Raw genomic sequence first — 17,522 nt, forward strand, 5'->3', positions numbered from 1 at the left:
CGGGATGAGCACACATTGCTGGTCCAAGGTCATAAGAGAGGAGATGTGCATTGGGCAGCAGCTTTGGCTCTTGGCCACCTCATCACAGCCTGTTCTGCACCATGCGGGCATCCGCTGTTGGAGAAGGAGCCCTCCAGCCATCCCAGCTTCACAGAACACAATTAGTCACCAGTGACGCCAGGAGTGTGGTCTCCAGTGGAGAGACTGGCGGTACTGACAGTCCAGTGGACTTGGGAACAGGTGCCTCTGCAGACAGGGGCAAGGGCAGCAGTGTGGTCCCCCGTGCTGGTTTCTCGGAGATTTTTAGATTTGTTTTCTGGGATTCCATTCACCCCTTCGACTCGACTCTAGGGATTTGTGCTGTCTGTAAGGTTTCACAGGTCTGGTATACACAGGTCTCATAACTATTCAGCGACATCATGGAACCGTGAAGGAAAAGAGCGCTGAGCTGGGAGATGAGTGGGCCCCAGCTCCTGCTCCAGCCCTGTGCTGTGACTCATCGCGACACCCGCACCACCCGAAGCAGGCAGGGAAGAGGCTTCCACCCCTAGGGCACTGAGGCCACCTTCAGCCCTGTCAGTGTGACTCTGAGCTCGCAGTTCTGGGTAGTCCCGACCCGCCTCTTCCTGGCCTGCACCCCAGTATGTGTGCACTATGGGTCTGTGAAAGTAAATTCACAAAGTAACCCTCCCCACCCCCACCCCACTAAGCTAATGAGGACCACTACATAGGAAGGTATACCGGGCTGGGGCTGGGGCTGGGGCTGGGGCTGGGGCTGGGTGGGTGGGTGGGGGGGGGGGGGGGGACTTGCTCTTCTCATAAGGAGCCATCTGTCTGAAGTTATGAAGTGGCTGTCACACGTTAGATGGTTCTCTCTGAAGCACTTGGCTTGCCTCCTGGTCTCACTACTGGCCTGAAACAGAAGCAGGTGGACTGTCATCCCGGCAAGAGCCCTGCCCAGGCAGCGTCCATGTCCGGCCACGTTGCTCTTCAACCCCTCAGCCTTGGAAGGGGCAGAGAACTTGTCCCCTGGGGCAAGTCCACCTTCTGGGAGTCTGTCAAGGTTCCCAGGGGAGTATGAGAGAGACTGATGACCACACTCACCAGCCAACAGGGGGTGGGCCCTGGAGGGTCACAGGGATGGAGGAGGAGGTGAGGAAGGCACCCCCATCAGCCCGAGAGCACTACTTTATCAAGCTTTGTCGACTCAAGGCGGGTGTCACAGTGAAATGCTCGCTAACTCGGCACTGGGCTAACGTCCCCTGAACGGGCTCCTCTGTCATCAGCGTCACATCTACACACCCACTACCCCCAAAAAGGCTCTGCTGGAGCCAAGCTGCCCGCCACCATCACCGAGTGTCTTGGCGCAGGTGTGCGAACGCAGGTGGGCTCCATCTGCATAGCCTTGGACTTCAGGGCAGGTGTTTATTCTCAGTTATCTGTGTCAAAATGAGAAAGGAGTCTTGCAAAAGCTCCCAAGTGATCAAAGTGCTTCAAACCCTCTGTGTTAGGGTCTTTATGCCTTGGTGCATCTCCTGTAACATACTCAGGGGACCGGTATTACATTTCCATTGTTAAAATAAGGATGTGTAAGATGTTGGATTCCTACAGAGAAACAGGGCAGAATGCAAAGCCCAGGTAGGAAATCTGAAGTATTTTCACCTGTTGAGAGGAACAGGTGTATGTACTTGGTTTGCGTCATCACCCCAGCCTCGCCCCTGTTTCAAGTCCCCCAACCACAGGAAGCAGCCTGAGCTTTGGGTGGAAGTTGCAGCTCTGCTATTTGCTGACAGCAAGTGCCCCAGCCTCAGTTTCCCCATCTGTAAAATGGAAATCCTAGTAACTACTTTAAATATTTGAAATTTTAAAAATAGAGCCCCCCCCCCGCCAGGTATCTGTTGGGGATTGGTTCCCAGAGACCTGAAATCATCTGTAGATTACTTACGACACCTAATATGCTGTATAGCTGTATAAAATAGCTTACATTGTCCTGTTTAGGGAAGGATGGCAACGTAAAAAGCCTGTGTGGTGCTGTTGTGTTGAGTATTTTCAACTCAAAAGTGGCTGAATCCGCAGGTGCAGAACCCATGGACACAGCCAGCTGACTTGTAAGGCAGGCAGCTACCGGTCACCTGATGTCACCCTCCTCCTGCCACCTAGTAAGCTGTGAGCTGGAACCATGCTGTGTGCCACCCCAGGTTGCTGTGAGGTTCATAGAGATCCTGAATAGATTCCCTATCCCGGTGCGGGCTAAGACGGGCACCTGTGATGGGTTGCAGGGCTGCCCAGCCACGGCGGAGGGGACAGGAGACGGAGGCCTCTCTCACAGGCTCTGGCTTTTGCTCTGTTTTCCTAGGATACTTTCTGAATGCGCATGGGCTCCTGTGGACTGCGGAAGCCACTGGAGCTGCCAGTGGCTCATGCCCCCTGGCCTCATGTCCCCTGTACCCCCATTTCAATCTTGGGGTGATAATCACAGAAAAATTAGGCACCCAGGCCATGATTTATGTGGGTCATAATGTGTGGCTCTTCCTCAAAAAAAAAAAAAAAAAGAAAAAATTGGGCAAAGTAGACAAGAAATGGAAAGTTTTCATAAGAAACAAAAACCCAGGGGAAATCAATCAATCAGAAAAAGCAGACCTCAGGTCCTTCAAAGATCTGGGATACACTGGGCAAAGCCCTCGGGGTGAGTTTGTGGGGCTATGACCAAGGAAGATGGAGATTTGCTGAAGTCACCGAGCCGGCCCCAGCCCCCACCCTGGGCCCCCAGGGCAGACCTTGGCGCCCCCTGCCTCTCTGTTCAGCTGAGTCTGCTCCCAGGACTCCACTGCCCTGGCCTCTCTCCCCACAAGCTGCTCTCCGGAGGGAGCCGGGATCCCTGCCCACGGCGGGGGGTGGGGGGGAGACTCACCTGGCACATTTGCAGACGCGTCTGCGGGTCCCTGGATAAGGAAGAGGAAGGGCGGAAGTGAGTGTTCCCCGACACCAAGCGTTCCTAACCCCTCGCGTTCCCAACCCCTCCTTCCCTTCTCCTACTTCTTTTTAGATGAGAGTTGCTGCTCCAGTCCTCGCCTCAAGCGTCAGTTATAAACACGACAAACACCCACGGGGTGGAAAGCAGAGCAGAATGGCTCAAGTGCCTGGGCGCGTGCGCCCTTGTCGGGGATCAAGATGGAGTTCTTGGCCCCTGGCTTCGGCCTGGCCCAGCCCAGGGCCCCGGCGACCCCCACTACTCCCCTCGAGCCGGGCCTCGGGCGCGCGCCGCGAGCTACACCCGCGGAGTCCTCCTGCTGCCGCGGTTCACGACCCGGGGCTCCGGCTTCCAAAACCCTCCCGGAGCGTGGGAAGAGGGGTGCAAACCGGGCCGCCCTTGGGCCCGCCAGGCAGCTCGGGGAAGCGTCCCCAAATCTCCACCCTAGCTCGCGGCAGGCGCCGCCTGGAGCGAGGCGGGGAGGGAAGGGGCCGGGCAGACGCCTCCGCACCCCAGGACTTACTGTGGTTGCAGATGACGGTGATGACCAGTGACAGGAGAAGGACCGTGCAGGCCCCGGCCAGGGGCGCCCAGATGTAGATGTCACAGGTGAGGTCCAGCCCCCTCGAGTCCACTGACCAGACGGAAGATGCCACTTAGGAGCGGGCCCGGGGACCAACCCCGTCCCACCCGCCATCCCGGGCACGTCTCCCCGTTTCCCTACCACGTGGGCAGCCCTCGGCTCCGCCGTGCGCGCCTCACCTGCGGCGCCCCCCGAGGGCCGGCAGACCTCTGGGCGCAGGCTCCTGGGCTGCGGCGCGGTGGTGGGTGCCGCCGCGGGTCGCCGCGGCGCCGGCATCGTGGTGGGCTGGGCTGCAGGAACAATGGAGCGTGGTTGGGGCTCGGCCAGGGTGCGGATAAACCTGCGCTCCAGCCAGGGAGCCCCCTCCCCCCAGGCACCTTATTTAAAGGGGAGCTTCCTCCTGGTCTTTCCCCGGCTGGTGGGGAGGAAGGGTTAGGAACCTCGGATATGCGCCCCCGACCTCTCTCCTGCACCCCAGTGAACAGGTGTCAGGCACGGGGGCGGCCTGCCCAGGACCGCACAGGCATCCGAACTGGAGCCCTAGTCGGCCAGACAGGAAAAGCCACCTGCAGTCCCTGCCCAACAGCGCCTTAGCCTCAGTTTTCCTGGCTGCGAAATGGGGGCGATTTCTAAGCACCCAGGGGCGTTCACTATGAAAGACGGGTTCAGAGGAGCGCCCCCCGACCCTGGGTGAAGAGGTGTGGCGCCCCGCGCCAGACCTGGCAGGAAGACGGGCACAGAGGGGCTGAAGTGCAGGTTGGGGGAGCCCACGACCACGCAGAAGTAGTAGCCCTGGTTCTCCTCGTGGAAGCGGTGCAGGGTGAGGCTGAAGACTTTGTCCTGGACTCGCTCGCCCGAGACGAGCGTGGGGTCCAGCCCGCTGGCCAGCAAGTTGCGTGATTTGCTGAGGTACAGCAGGAAGGTGGGGCTGGCCTTGGCGTTCCGCTGGAACACCCAGGAGCAGCTCTCCCCCGAGCTAGACAGCAGCACCTCACAGCGCAGCGTCACGGGGTTGCCTAGGCTCGCTGTCACCTCGAGTGGCTTCATCCGGAACTGGCTTTGCCCGATGGCCGCGGCGAAGTCTGCGGGAGGCAAGGGCTAGGCTGAGTCCCGCGCCCCTGCCCCCACCTCTGCCTCCCCGGGGGTCTCAGACTCACGCAGCAGCAGGGTCAGCGGCAGGAGCAGGGCTGTCGCCGACGAGGCCATGGCGCGCCCGGCGGGTCGCGGCTCAGCTGCGTGCGGGCTGCGACCGGAGAGCAGGCGCGCGGGAGGACGCTCGGCACCTAGACGCAGAGCTGAGCCCCTGGGCCGGCCGCAGACCCGATGTCGCATTTGGAGGATGTGATGTCACCCGAAGCCCCGGCCGAGGAGAGAGTCGCCCTCCTTTTCGCGGTTGTCACCTTCCAGCGTGGCAAGGGGCCTGGGAACCGAGAACTGTCGAGGGAGCAGGGTAGGACTGAAAACTGCAGGAATGGGGGTGAGGACCGGGTGTTGCCTGGAAGTGGCACTCTGGTGGGAGTGACAGACACAGAGGATAATGAGAGAGAAAAGATTTCAGGAAGCGAGGGTCAGGGCAGCCGCAGGGAGAGCAGCACTCACTCCAGTTTCCCTTGGGCCTTCTCCTTGGGCCATTTTGTCTGCCCAGTAGGCACTGAGGACTGAGAAGAAGAGATGGGGATCTGCCCACTTCCAGAGCTGGGTCAGGGCAGCCTGCCACCCGGGAGGCCTCCGTGGAGTTCGCAGGCAGCCAAAGCCCTGTGCAGGCTGGCCGCCCTCTGCTGACCACAGCCAGGGCTTTCTCCCAGCCTTACCTCACCCAGCGGGCAGCAGCCTTCACATCAGCCTCTCTCCTGTGCAGTCCTCCGGTCACCCCGCCAGGAAAATTATTCTCCTCCAAGGGATCTGGCTGCCAAGTCATTCCGTAGCTTCCCACCACCTGCACTGCTGGGCAGAGCTCAACTCCCTGCCTGGCTTTTCCAGCTCTTACGTTCTGTGCCACCCTCCGTGCCCCAGCTCTGCCCAAGGCCCCTGCCTCTGCGTCTCCCATGCACCTGCGGCAGTAGCCTTGCAGACTTGAAGTTACCCAAACTCTGCTCCTCCATGCTTTCAAGCCCTTGCATTTGCTGTTCCCTGTGCCAGGAACAGCATTGTGTTTCACCCCTGGGGCTAGCTTGGGTTCTCCTTTCTCCCTCTCCTGGCTCCGTGTGCTCCACAAGGAGCCTGGAGGCAGTTTTCCCTGGCACACGTATGTAGGGGCCTCAGATAATTCCTGGAAAATCGAACTAAAGGACAATGGGAACATTCCATGAGCGTTTTGAAGATCCCTCCTATGTCCCCCTTCTCTTTTGCTTGATGCTGTCCAGCCTCGGAGATGTGCCCTCCTGTTCCTTCAGGGCTTCCTGATCTCCCCCCTTTGAATCCCACAGTGGGTGCCTCTTGAGTTGCTGCCACTTCACTGAGAGCCAAGTCACCTGCACTTCCTTTTTAATTGTTTATTTGAAAGGCAGATTCAATCTGCTGGTTCACTTCCCAGATGGCTGCAATGGCCAGGACTGAGCCCGGCAGGAGCCAGGAGCCAGGAGCTGGGTCTTCCACATGGGTACAGGGGCCCAAGGATGTGGGCCATCCTCCACTGCTTTTCCAGTGCGTTAGCAGGGAGCTGGATGGGAAGTGGAGCAGCGGGGACTTGAACTGACTCCCCTGGAGTAGTGCCGGGTGAGGGCCATGTCCCAGACTTCTTGGTGTGCCCTGTAACCCCCGATGTCACAGCACAGCATGGGCTGAGCTGTGCTCACTGAGTTGCCTGTCTCTCTTGGGGTCTGAACAAGCATTGGGTAGACTTACAAAATTTACTTAAATTTCAATGCCCCCAAGATGCCTATGCTAACATGGAACAGTTAACATTTAGAAATGTTTGCAAAAGTGTTCTTTTCAGTTATGAAAGTCATATGTTCTTGAAACTGAATGCAGAGAAATCCTCTGTCTCAAGTCTCACTGTTCTCTACTCTGGAGAAAACCAGTGCTGCAGCTGAGTGTGTCCCTCAGATAGTATCTACACACAAACAGATGTTTCGAAACACAGGACATTGTACTCCGTATATACATTTTGTAATATATCTCTTGTTTAACAGTAGAAGCAAGAAACCTTTTCATGTCTGCAGATGTGCACGTTTTTTCATATGAGTGTATTTAGATGGGTGTTCTCTTACTAACGGGCATTTCGGCAGTTTCTCATTTCTTGTGATTGCAGCAAGGCTGTGGTAGCTGCAGTGCACCTGTGGCACCAAGGGCTCGCACCTGAACATGGAGCATTTTCAAATGGAGGATGAGGGAGTTGGAAGGGCAAAAACCTTTGCAATGATGGCTATGACTAACATACAGATATATGTGTGTGTGTGTGTGTGTGGTGTGTCCTTGGTTTTGTAGTTACACTGCTATTTCTTAACTCACATGAGTGGCAGAGACAAGGACATAGCCAAATTCAGAGAGGATGCTGACTCAGCAAACCTTACTTGAGATGACAGGTTCCCATTTTGCTTGGTGGCTTCTAATGGCCTGTTGTCCAAAGTATACAATCTGAAGGATGCTAAAGAGGTGGGGCCTGCACTGTGGTACACCAAGTTCAGTTGCCATCGGTAATACTGGCATCCCATGTGAGCACTGGTTCATGTCCTGGCTGCTCCACTTCCGATCCAGCTCCCTGCTAATGCACCTGGAAAGGCAGGGAAAGATGGCCTGCTTGGTCCACTGACACCCACATGGCAAGACCTGGACTGAGTTCCAGTTTCCTATATTCAGCTTCGGCTTGGCCAAGCCCTGGCCATTGCAGCCATCTGGGGAGTGAACCAACAGCAGATGGAAGAAGATCTCTACCCCCACCTCCATAACTGCCTTTCAAATAAGTCAATATTAAAAAGAAGCAAACAGAAACAATGCTAAAGAGGTATGCCTTGTCTGGCTTCGGAGGAAGCATTGGAAGGGGCCAGAGCCAACATCTACATATTTGGATCTTGGGAATTGAGCCCGAGTATAAAGATGGCTGGATTTGGGGGTGGACTGCCTGGAAATAGCATAGATCTATCTCAGCACCCCGGAAATGAGCTGTAGCTGGCTCGGGGGCCTTCCAGCCTTGCAGCAGAGAAAAGCATCAGCCATGGGGGTGGCAGCCCCTTTGTACAGTGCACCATAGGGGGGTGGGGTGTACCAAGACAACAATGTCAAACCCACCAAGGAGGCTTTGTGACCCCAATGATATTTTTCACAGAACCCAGTGGATTTTCAATGTAACCACAGCGACATCCGCCCTGCAGCAGAGGGGAGCAGATGCGCCTGCAGCGCGCTCCGAGATGCTTGCTCTCTGCGGACCAGGTGTGCAGAGGGCTGGGTGAGGCTTGCCCGTCACAGCCAGGTGAGCTTCCCCGCCCCGCACGGCGGCACCCACATGGGGTGGTGGGAAGAAATCTGGATGACTGCACTTCATCAAGCAAGCCCTCAGCTTAAAAAATACCCGGAGAGAGAAAGTGTCAGAGAGTAAACAGTTTCTATGGTGAATTAAAACAGATTTTGTTTTTCTCAAAGTGTTTGTCCTTAGAACATGGACTGAAACCATCATAGTTTACTACACTGAAGACATATTTACTATAGGGACAGCCTGGAAGCGTGGCTGTGAGGTTCTTGCTGGGTCCCTGGCCAACTCAGGTCTATGGTGGTGTTACTGGTCTCGTTGGGTGCTGCTAACTTGTCTGGGGCTAGAGAGGCCACCTTGCTTTATCTCTACCACAGGTCCACCTCTTTGCTGCCATCCTTCCTTCCCTGGGACCCCCAGGTTCATCTAGGCGCTGTCATGTCCTGTCTGAACTTTGGCAGGGCTTTCCTCACTGGTCACACCACTTCTATTTCCAGTGAAAAGCTTGTCACGCCAACCCCTGCCTCAACCCACAAGGGCCTGGCCCAGCCCCTGTGAGAAGGTCGGGTGCTTCCCAACATCACCGGGGAGGCCCCGTGCCCTTGGCCCCACAGCACCATCTACATCCTCCCCCATCCTCTGTCCTGCTCAGCTTCCTCACTCCTCCGAAGCTCAGGATCTCCCCATTTCTCAAAGGGGCCTGCTGCTGTCCACCTTGGAAGCTGTTCCCTCCGCCCAGAATGCCCACAGCTGTCTACCTCGCAAACACTTCTTCCCCAAGAGCCACTCAAACATCTTCTCCCCGTGGGTGTGGCTCCTAACCCCAGCAGCATAGACCACATTCTTCTCCGTATCATCTTGGCCTCAGGTATTCCTGGGCTGAGCACAATGGTTTCCTCCTTGACTCACACCCTTTGTCCCTGGAGGAAGAGACTTGGTCACACTGAGATTTCCATCAGGGCACCAAGCAGAGGGCTTGGCACACACTGGGTCTTCAAGAAACAAAAGCTAAGAGAAGGCAGAAGTAAGAGGAGTAAGTCAGAAGTCAGAGGAGACAGAGTTCATTTCAGGTAAGAGTGGTTAGAAAAAGGTTTACAGCGGTTGAGTTTGAAGATGAGAATTAGGAGAGATGTTGGTTAGAATGAGGCAATTTCTTGTCAAGACAGCGCTGGTGCATGGATAGTACCACTAAGAATAAACAAGGGGAAGGTGGGAGAGGGGAAGACAGACGCACTCAGAAGCAAGTTAGATGTGTTCACGGGTGTAGGCTGGGACCAAGCTGGAATGAGGGGCTGGCTTCCTGGGGTCTGCTTTAGAGCAACCTTTCTGGGGTTGGGTCTCGAGGGCCCATTCTTGAAGCAGAAGTACCAAAGATGTGACTCAGCTGATGAGGTACCAAAGTGCTTCACCAACAGAGGGAAGCTGGAGCCAGGCTCCCAGGCTCTCTGCTGGAAACAGGACTTTGGATCTGGATTTCTCTTGGTTGAAAGGCTGGAGGCCAGAACCCTTAGAAAAGGCCTGGAAAAGCAGAGGCGACCAAAACCCCAGGAAGAGTGAAAGTGAAGGGAGGGGCTGGCGCCGTGGCTTAACAGGCTAATCCTCCACCTTGTGGCACCAGCACACCGGGTTCTAGTCCCGGTTGGGGCACCGGATTCTATCCCGGTGGCCCCTCTTCCAGGCCAGCTCTCTGCTGTGGCCCGGGAAGGCAGTGGAGGATGGCCCAAGTCCTTGGGCCCTGCACCCGCATGGGAGACCAGGAGAAGCACCTGGCTCCTGGCTTCGGATCAGCGCGATGTGCCGGCGGCAGCGGCCATTGGAGGGTGAACCAACGGCAAAAAGGAAGACCTTTCTCTCTGTCTCTCTCTCTTTTACTATCCACTCTGCCTGTCAAAAAAAAAAAAAAAAAGTGAAGGGAGGAAGAGATTCTTTTACACCTCCCCCCACTTTTATTTTAAAAGAGAGGGGGGATATTTTGTACAGTAGCTAAGATGATTCTGGGGGTGCCCACACCCCATGTTGGAATGCCTGGATTTGAGTCTTGGCTCCACTTCTGATTCCAGTGTCCTACTGATGCACACACTGGGAAGCAGAGGATGATGGCTTGAGTATTTGGGTCTCTGCAACCCACATGTGCAGATTCAGGTTGAGTCCTGGGCTCCTGGCTTTTGACTAGCCCAGCTATAGCTGCTGCATCATACGGGGAGTGAACCAGTAAATGAAGCATCTCTCTCTCTCTTTCTTCCTCTGTCCCCCCCATCCCCTCCCTCTCTGTTTCAGTCTCTATGTGTTTCTGCCTTTCAAATAAAATGTAAAAAAATAATAATAATAACTAGTGTTCAAGATGACCCTGTGTACAAACTCAAAATTCAAAGTACATATAAGAAAGACTCAACAATGAGAATGCGATTCTACTCCCAAAGAGATGTAAAAAATAGAACTTATGAAAAGAGATTTTTTTTTGACAGGCAGAGTGGATAGTGAGAGAGAGAGAGAGAGACAGAGAGAAAGGTCTTCCTTTTTGCCGTTGGTTCACCCTCCAATGGCCGCTGCGGCCGGCGCATCGCGCTGATCCGAAGCCAGGAGCCAGGTGCTTTTCCTGGTCTTCCATGGGGTGCAGGGCCCAAACACTTTGGGCCATCCTCCACTGCACTCCCTGGCCACAGCAGAGAGCTGGCCTGGAAGAGGGGCATCCGGGACAGAATCTGGCGCCCCGACCGGGACTAGAACTCGGTGTGCCAGCGCCGCAGGTGGAGGATTAGCCTGTTAAGCCACGGCGCCGGCCCTGAAAAGAGATTTTAACAAAAGGACCAGGATGTGTGGAAAATGAAAAAGTTAAACAAGAACAGTTGAAGATGATGAATTCTGAGCATGCAGGAAATGAGTGCTCTCTATAAAAGCTGTGTGTTGGACACAGTTGAAGGAATAATTAGTGAATCGGAAGCTAGCATCGAAGAATTCACAGAGAATTCAATGCAGGGAGATAAAGACAGAGCATGAAAGTGAAATTAAAATGAAATAGCACTGGAAATATGTAATAGGATTTTTGAGAGGAGAATAAGAGAGGGAGTAAGAGGCTGAGCCATGAGGGAGAACCCACATGGTGTGGTCGGACTTTGTGTTGACAATGACTGTGTCGTCCCCCTAGCCCCCTGCTGGCCTGTGCTTGCTGTGAAGTTGGGTCAGATTGATGCAGGTCTTTCATCTCAAGAACACTGAAACCGAAGTGTCCCAAATGCAGCAGGAGATCTGGGATTTGAGTTCTGTGGAGCAGCCAGGGCTGCAGATGCAACCTTGGGGAGGAGGTGAGAAAGTAAGCTGCGGGAGTGGAACTGCTACTAAGGGAGGTGGCAGGGAGAGAGGAACAGGGAGGCTGAGGAAGCTTCAGGGGAGGCTCATGAATCGGGTCACGTAGGGAATTCAGCACAGAGCCTGAGAAGGTGCAGAAACCTCACGGGGGAAGCAGTGCTGCAGGTTTGAACTGCAAGGGGGCCTGGATGTGGGAGTGCAAGCCTGAGGTAGGAGGACTATGTGTCTGTGCCCGCGTCGGCCCTGGCCCACTCTAGGACACTCACTGCCTTACGTGTTAGCTGATGATGCTAAGATGAGGAGGACTCCAGTAGAGAGCGTGGGGAGCATGGGCGGACACATGTGGAGGATCGTGTTGGGTGAAATGATGCTGACTTCTGGACCTCCTTCAATGCTCCCTACTCTAAATGTCTCGGCTATATGCTCTTTTTAACTTTTTAAAACATTTGATCCAAGAAATGCATAACAAATTATATAAAACACCCCTGGACCCGCTCCTAATGTTGTGTTATGTGCAGGCCAGCCGCACCAGTCGAACAGAACCTAAGGGAGGGAGAGGGACCTAAAAGAGAGACAAGCGATTGCAGAGAATGGAGCCAAGACAGCAAGGCTGATCAAGGCTCGTTTATTCTAAAGTCCCAGCAGTATTTATACATCACCAGCTGCAGAACAAAGAAGCACAAAAGATAACTACATACGTAAGCAACTTATCGGGGCCTCTGGTAACACAGATAATTTTAACAGAGCGTTCTTGATTAACATCCTCCTTCAGGATGGGAGTATGTGACTTTCTTATCCCAAGAACTCCACAAGCCAAGATTGGCCTTGATTTGTCCAAAGGCTGCCTACAGTGTTAGCCATTTTGTCATAGATCCAAATGGACATTAAAGATGCAATGTCCCAACTCCCACCCCTGCCTCCTTACGAGAAGCAAAATTTGGGGGTTTGTCTGTCAACTTCAAGTGAAGGACAATAAATTTCCAACCATGATTGCAGATCTGTCTGTTTCTCCCTTTTATTCCCTGTGATTTTGGCCTCATATATATAGAAGCTTTGCTGTTAGCTTCATACACAGGATTGTTCTGTCTTCTGGATGAACTGGCTCTTCAGCCGTTATGACATGTCCTTCTTTGTCTCTGATGATATTTAATTTTTTTTGAAGATTTATTTTATTTATGTGAAAGTCAGAGTTACGCAGAGAGAGGAGAGGCAGAGAGAGCAAGAGAGAAAGAAAGAGAGGTCTTCCATCTGCTCTCCAATTGGCCACAATGGCCAGAGCTGCACTGATCCCAAGCTAGGAGCCAGGAGCTTCTCCCAGGTCGCCCATGTAGGTGCAGGGTCCCAAGGACTTGGGCCATCTTCTACTGCTTTCCCAGGCCATAGCAGAGAGCTAGATCAGAAGTGGAGCTGCCGGGTCTCATACCTGTCCCCATATGGGATGCTGGCACTTCAGGCTGGGGCATTAACCCGCTGCACCACAGAGCCAGCCCTGATATTTAATTTTGGAGTCTACTTTAATATTCAGATGGCTTCCTCATCTTTCTTCTCTGTTTGCATGACACATCTTTTCCTATCATTCCCTTCAGCGTACCCCTCTCTGTTTTAATACTTTATATGTGTTAGGTGGAATTTCAAAAAGTTTGGAGAAAATGGAATTAAAAGATAAGTTTGTTTTGGTGAAAAAATTGAAACCCATGCCTAGTGTTTTCATCATACATACTGTCCTTGAACTGTTTTTTAAAAAACAGATTGATTTATTTAAAAGTCAAAATTAGAGAGAGAGACACACACACACAGAGATATATCTTCCATTAGCTCGTTTGCTTCCCAGATGGCTGCAGTGGCTGGGGTTGAGCCAGTTTGAAGCCAGGAGCCAGGAGCTTCTTCCAGGTCTCCCATGTGGGTAGCAGGTGCCCAAGCACTTGGGCTACTTACCGTTGCTTTTCCCAGGCCATTGGCAAGGAGCTGAATTGGAAGTGGAGCAGCTGGAATATGAACTGTGCCCAAATGGAATGCTGGCATTGGCTTTGCCCGCTACGCCACAACGCTGGCCCCTTCCGTGAACTTTTTGAAGACCCTCCTCCTATGCATGGCTTTCAAAAATATTTTGCACCAAAACAAACTTAACTTTTGAGTCCATTTCCCCCAAACCCTTCGAAATATCCTCATATGTATTAATGTCATATAATATTTTGTGTTTTGATGTACAAGAGGCCATGCTATTGCCATGTCTTCGAGTCTGAGCTCTGATAATGCATCTAGGTTTATTTTCAATGCTGTGCAGCAGTGTAACCACGACTTTGTGGTTCTCAAACCAGAGTGCTCGCTCATACCCTAGAAGGTACACAGATACTGTCCTTAGGGAATTGTTTTCCGTATCCTCAGTTCCCCGGGTCCTTTTCCTAAGACAGAGCTGCTGCAGAGCAAGTGCCTGTGTTTCCTGTGGTTCCCTTTGTTGTACCCCTTTGGTGATGGTTCTTTTCCCACTTTAAAACAGAAAGGCAGAAGTGAGCATTTGGCCTGGGGATTGAGACACCATCATCCACATCAGTGTGCTTGCACTGGACTCCTGGCTCCTGATTCCAGCTTCCTGTCAATGCAGACCCTGGGAGGCAGTGGGGATGGCTCAAGTAATAGGGTTCCTTCCACCCATCTGGGAGATTTGGATGGAATTCCTAGCTCCAGGCTCTAGCTCCAGCCTGGCTCAAACCATTTGGAGAGTGAACCAGAGGCTGCCAGCTTTGTCTGTTCTGTCTCTCAAATAAAAGGAAAAAAAAAACAGGCAAACTCTTCTATTCTCTTCTTGAACCTTACTATGACCCAATGCCCTGGTGGTAAAAAGCCTTCTTTGAGTTTGGGTTTTGATTGGAGGATAATTCAAAGGGATAAATCCTACTATTTTTCATTTAACATTAGCATCTGTCTCTTAGGAATTGCCAAAGGGTCCATTTCTCCTGAGGAGGGGTCCCAGGATTCAGGCAAAGAGGCATCTGGGAGAAATGCTGGTGGCAGGTGCTTTCCAGCCATTAGGATTCCAAAAGGAACCAGACTGTTGAAACAGGAGGTAAGTGTGATTTGCTGATGGGGTTGACCTGGAAGACCAGTTTTACCCCCGAGGTTGTGGGGGCATTTTTATTTTTCAACAACCGTATGAGTGAGATCTTGAGCTGCAAAGTTTTGATGCAAATAAAGATCAAACACTATGGTAAGATGGAAACATTTTATGCACATATTCCTTGTATTGAAATTACATGAAAACTATTTCTACCCCCGTGACCCTTTCTGAGTTTATCAGTTTAGGCAGCTGCTTTTACATGATAGCTGCCTGGTAGGCTTTTGGCAAAGCCTTGTCTAGTGAGACTCCGGAAACTGAGGAAGTAACTCTACAGTGGGTAACAAGCCCACGTTGAGGTCAGTGATGCCCAAGTTTTTGCTTTCAATGAAATTGAAAGACCTGTTTCAGTTGGCAACTGTTGGGGGTTGAATTTGCTGAAGTTCTACACCCCAGCACCTCAGACTTCTGTCACCTTATTTGGAGATAAGATCTTTACAGAAACAAGCAAGTTCAAAGAAGGGTGGGTCAGAACTCACCATGACTTTGTCCTTACCAACAGGTGAATCTGGACACAGACACACACAGGCAGGAGGACCCTGCCTGGTGAGAAAGCCAGACACAGCCGTGGTGTTTCCACAGGCCAGGGAATGCCAGCCATTGGCAGCAGCCCACCAGAAGCGAGGCCAGAGGCAGAGGCTCTTCCTCAGAGCACCCAGAGGACCGGATGCAGCCGACCTCTTCATCTTGTTTTCTGGCTTCCAGAACCCTGAGACAGCACATTGCTGTTGTGTAAGCTCCTGGCTTGTGGTGCTTGGTTCCAGCGGCCTCCGCAGGTTCACGCAGCAGCTCATCGGTCGCTTAAATCAAGTCCCGGTGATAGATCGCTATTGTGTTTGTTCTCTTTCCTTTTGCCAAACAATGTTGGAAAAAGTTAAAAGGTCAGTGGCTGTGCTGTGCTGTGACGGGAGGACAGGAGTTCTCAGTGCATCACATTGTATGACCAGTAAACAGAAAGAGGCAGGTCGGTGCGAACGCCATCTCATCCTAGCAATAATTAGTATTATCCTAGGGGCTCATTAATAAATTGGACCTTATCCATTTCAGTAAGAGCCGCATTTCTCCCCAAAATGGCTTTTTAATAAAACTTTTTATTTTGAAATCCTTGCAAATTAACCTGAAGTTATAAGAAATAACAGAGACATCTTCCACCCTGCATCTAGTTTCTCCCAAGGATAGCATCTTACATACCTGTAACAATATCACCATGGGTTATTATTTATGTTTAATAATTAATTTTTAAGATTTAAAGTGTATGTTATTTTGAGCACTTGTGCAGTGCTAGTGGTTGCAACGTTTGCATAATCTAAATTTGCTTGTCATACTTAGAATTTATAACCATAGGAAATTAAAATTTCAATTTATATGCTTTTTTGGGCAAAACCAGTATGATATATTGATTGATTAAAACAATCCTCAAACATATGGACATATCACATTAAAATAAACTTCTATGGAGAAGATGGGGTACAACTTAGAAGTTTAAGAACATAAAAAGAGTAACATAAAATTTCCAGGAGTTAAAGAATTTGTCTTGGGGTCAGCATCCCATATCACAGTGCCCTTTGCATCCTGGTTTCTTCACTGTGGGTCCAGCTTCCTACTAAAGAGAGAAGGCAGCAGATGGTAACCCAAATGTTTGGGCCACTGCCACCAAGGTGGGAGGCCTGGAAGGGGTTCTGGTCTGCTGGCTTCCACCTGACCATGTCTTGACTGTTGCTGTCATTTGGGTAGGAAACCAGTAGAGGAAGGAATTTGTCCTTCTATTTAAAAAATGGGTGTGGTTGAAATAAAATGGATGTATCAATGATAGTCTGTTAGAAACAATTCAAAAGGGTGATGTAATGGTTTTATTTTAAAAAATCAATATTGAAGGGTGGGTTTTATGGTGCATCAGGTTAAGCTATCACTTGGGAAACCTGATCCCATAATGGAGTCCTGGTTCAAGTTCCGGCTCCTCTGCTTCCAATCCAGCTCCCTGCTGATGCACCTGGGGAGCAGCAGATGATGACTCAAGCGCTGGGGCCCCTGCCGTCCACGTGGGAGACCTGGATGGAGTTCCTGGTTCCTGGCTTCTGCCTGACCTAACCCTGGCTGTTATGGCTGTTTGGAGAACAAACTAGTGGATGGAAGACCTCTCTCTCTCTCTCTTTCTTTCTCTCTCTCTCCTCTCTCTCTTTCTCGCTTTGCCTTTTAAATAGAAGAAAACAGACATTTTAGGAAAGACAATCCCAATATTTAAATTGGAAATTGTATCATTTACAAGGATGAAGACTGGCAGCTAAGGCAGAAATGAGTGAAGGCGTGTACCCGTTTCAGAGCAGCATCATTCACAAACACGGGAGACCCAGCAGAGGCTCCTGGCTCCTGGCTTCAGATCGGCACAGCGCCGGCCATGTCGGCCATCTGGGGAGTGAACCAACGGACGGAAGACCTCTCTCTGTCTCTCTCTCTCACTGTAACTCTACCTCTCAAATACATTAATAAAATATTTTTAAAAAGTAGTTAAAACACGAAAGCAACCACAGTGGCCACCGACAAAAGGAAAAAGGAAGGAGATCCCGACACCTGCTGTGATGTTGGGGAGCCGAGAGGACACGGTGCTGAGAGTCACAGCACGACAAATCCTGTGTGCTCCCACAAGCCAGGCGCTTGAGGTAGTCAGAAGCACAGAGACAGAGGCAGAATGGTTTTTTGGGGGAGGGGAGGGGCTGGGGAATGGAGAGTTATCGTGTGAGGGTAGAGTTTCAGTTTTGCAAGATGAAAGATCTGGAAACGGAGGGTAGTGCTGGTTGCACAGGCGTGTGGATGTCTTCAGGGCCACTCAACTGGATACTTAGCACAGTGAAAAACAACTCTGAAGAAATGCACGAAGGCTGGTCTGGGCGCTGCTGGGCCTGGGTGAAGCCACTGGGATGGCCGCACTCTCTACCAGAGGGCCAGGGGTTGAGTGCCATCCAGCTTCCTGCCAACGCTCACCCTGGGAAACCGTACTTGGGTCCTTGCCAGCCACTTGGGAGAACGGAATGGAGTCCCTGGCTCTTGGCTTCAGCTTGGCCCTAGGCTGGCTGTTGTGGGCATTTGGGGAGTGAATCAGTGCATGGAAGACCTCTCTCTGTGTGTCTCTTGTTGCCTTCCAAATAAA

General features: G+C 52.0%; 1 protein-coding gene across 1 annotated transcript; it reads right to left on the reverse strand.

Moving 5' to 3' along the window:
• Nucleotides 1–836: 836 nt before the first annotated feature.
• On the reverse strand, nucleotides 837–4,760 carry CD8A (CD8 subunit alpha). The gene is made up of 6 exons (XM_062208731.1): nucleotides 4,712–4,760; nucleotides 4,274–4,636; nucleotides 3,734–3,844; nucleotides 3,495–3,605; nucleotides 2,912–2,942; nucleotides 837–913 (listed from the first exon to the last, which is right to left on the reverse strand). The coding sequence occupies exons 1-6, from the start codon at nucleotides 4,758–4,760 to the stop codon at nucleotides 862–864; spliced, it is 717 nt and encodes a 238-aa protein (XP_062064715.1). The 3' UTR covers nucleotides 837–861.
• Between the last annotated feature and the right edge of the window lie 12,762 nt (nucleotides 4,761–17,522).

Source organism: Lepus europaeus, chromosome 13 (genome assembly GCF_033115175.1).
Source record: "Lepus europaeus isolate LE1 chromosome 13, mLepTim1.pri, whole genome shotgun sequence".
Classification (NCBI taxonomy): Eukaryota; Metazoa; Chordata; class Mammalia; order Lagomorpha; family Leporidae; genus Lepus; species Lepus europaeus.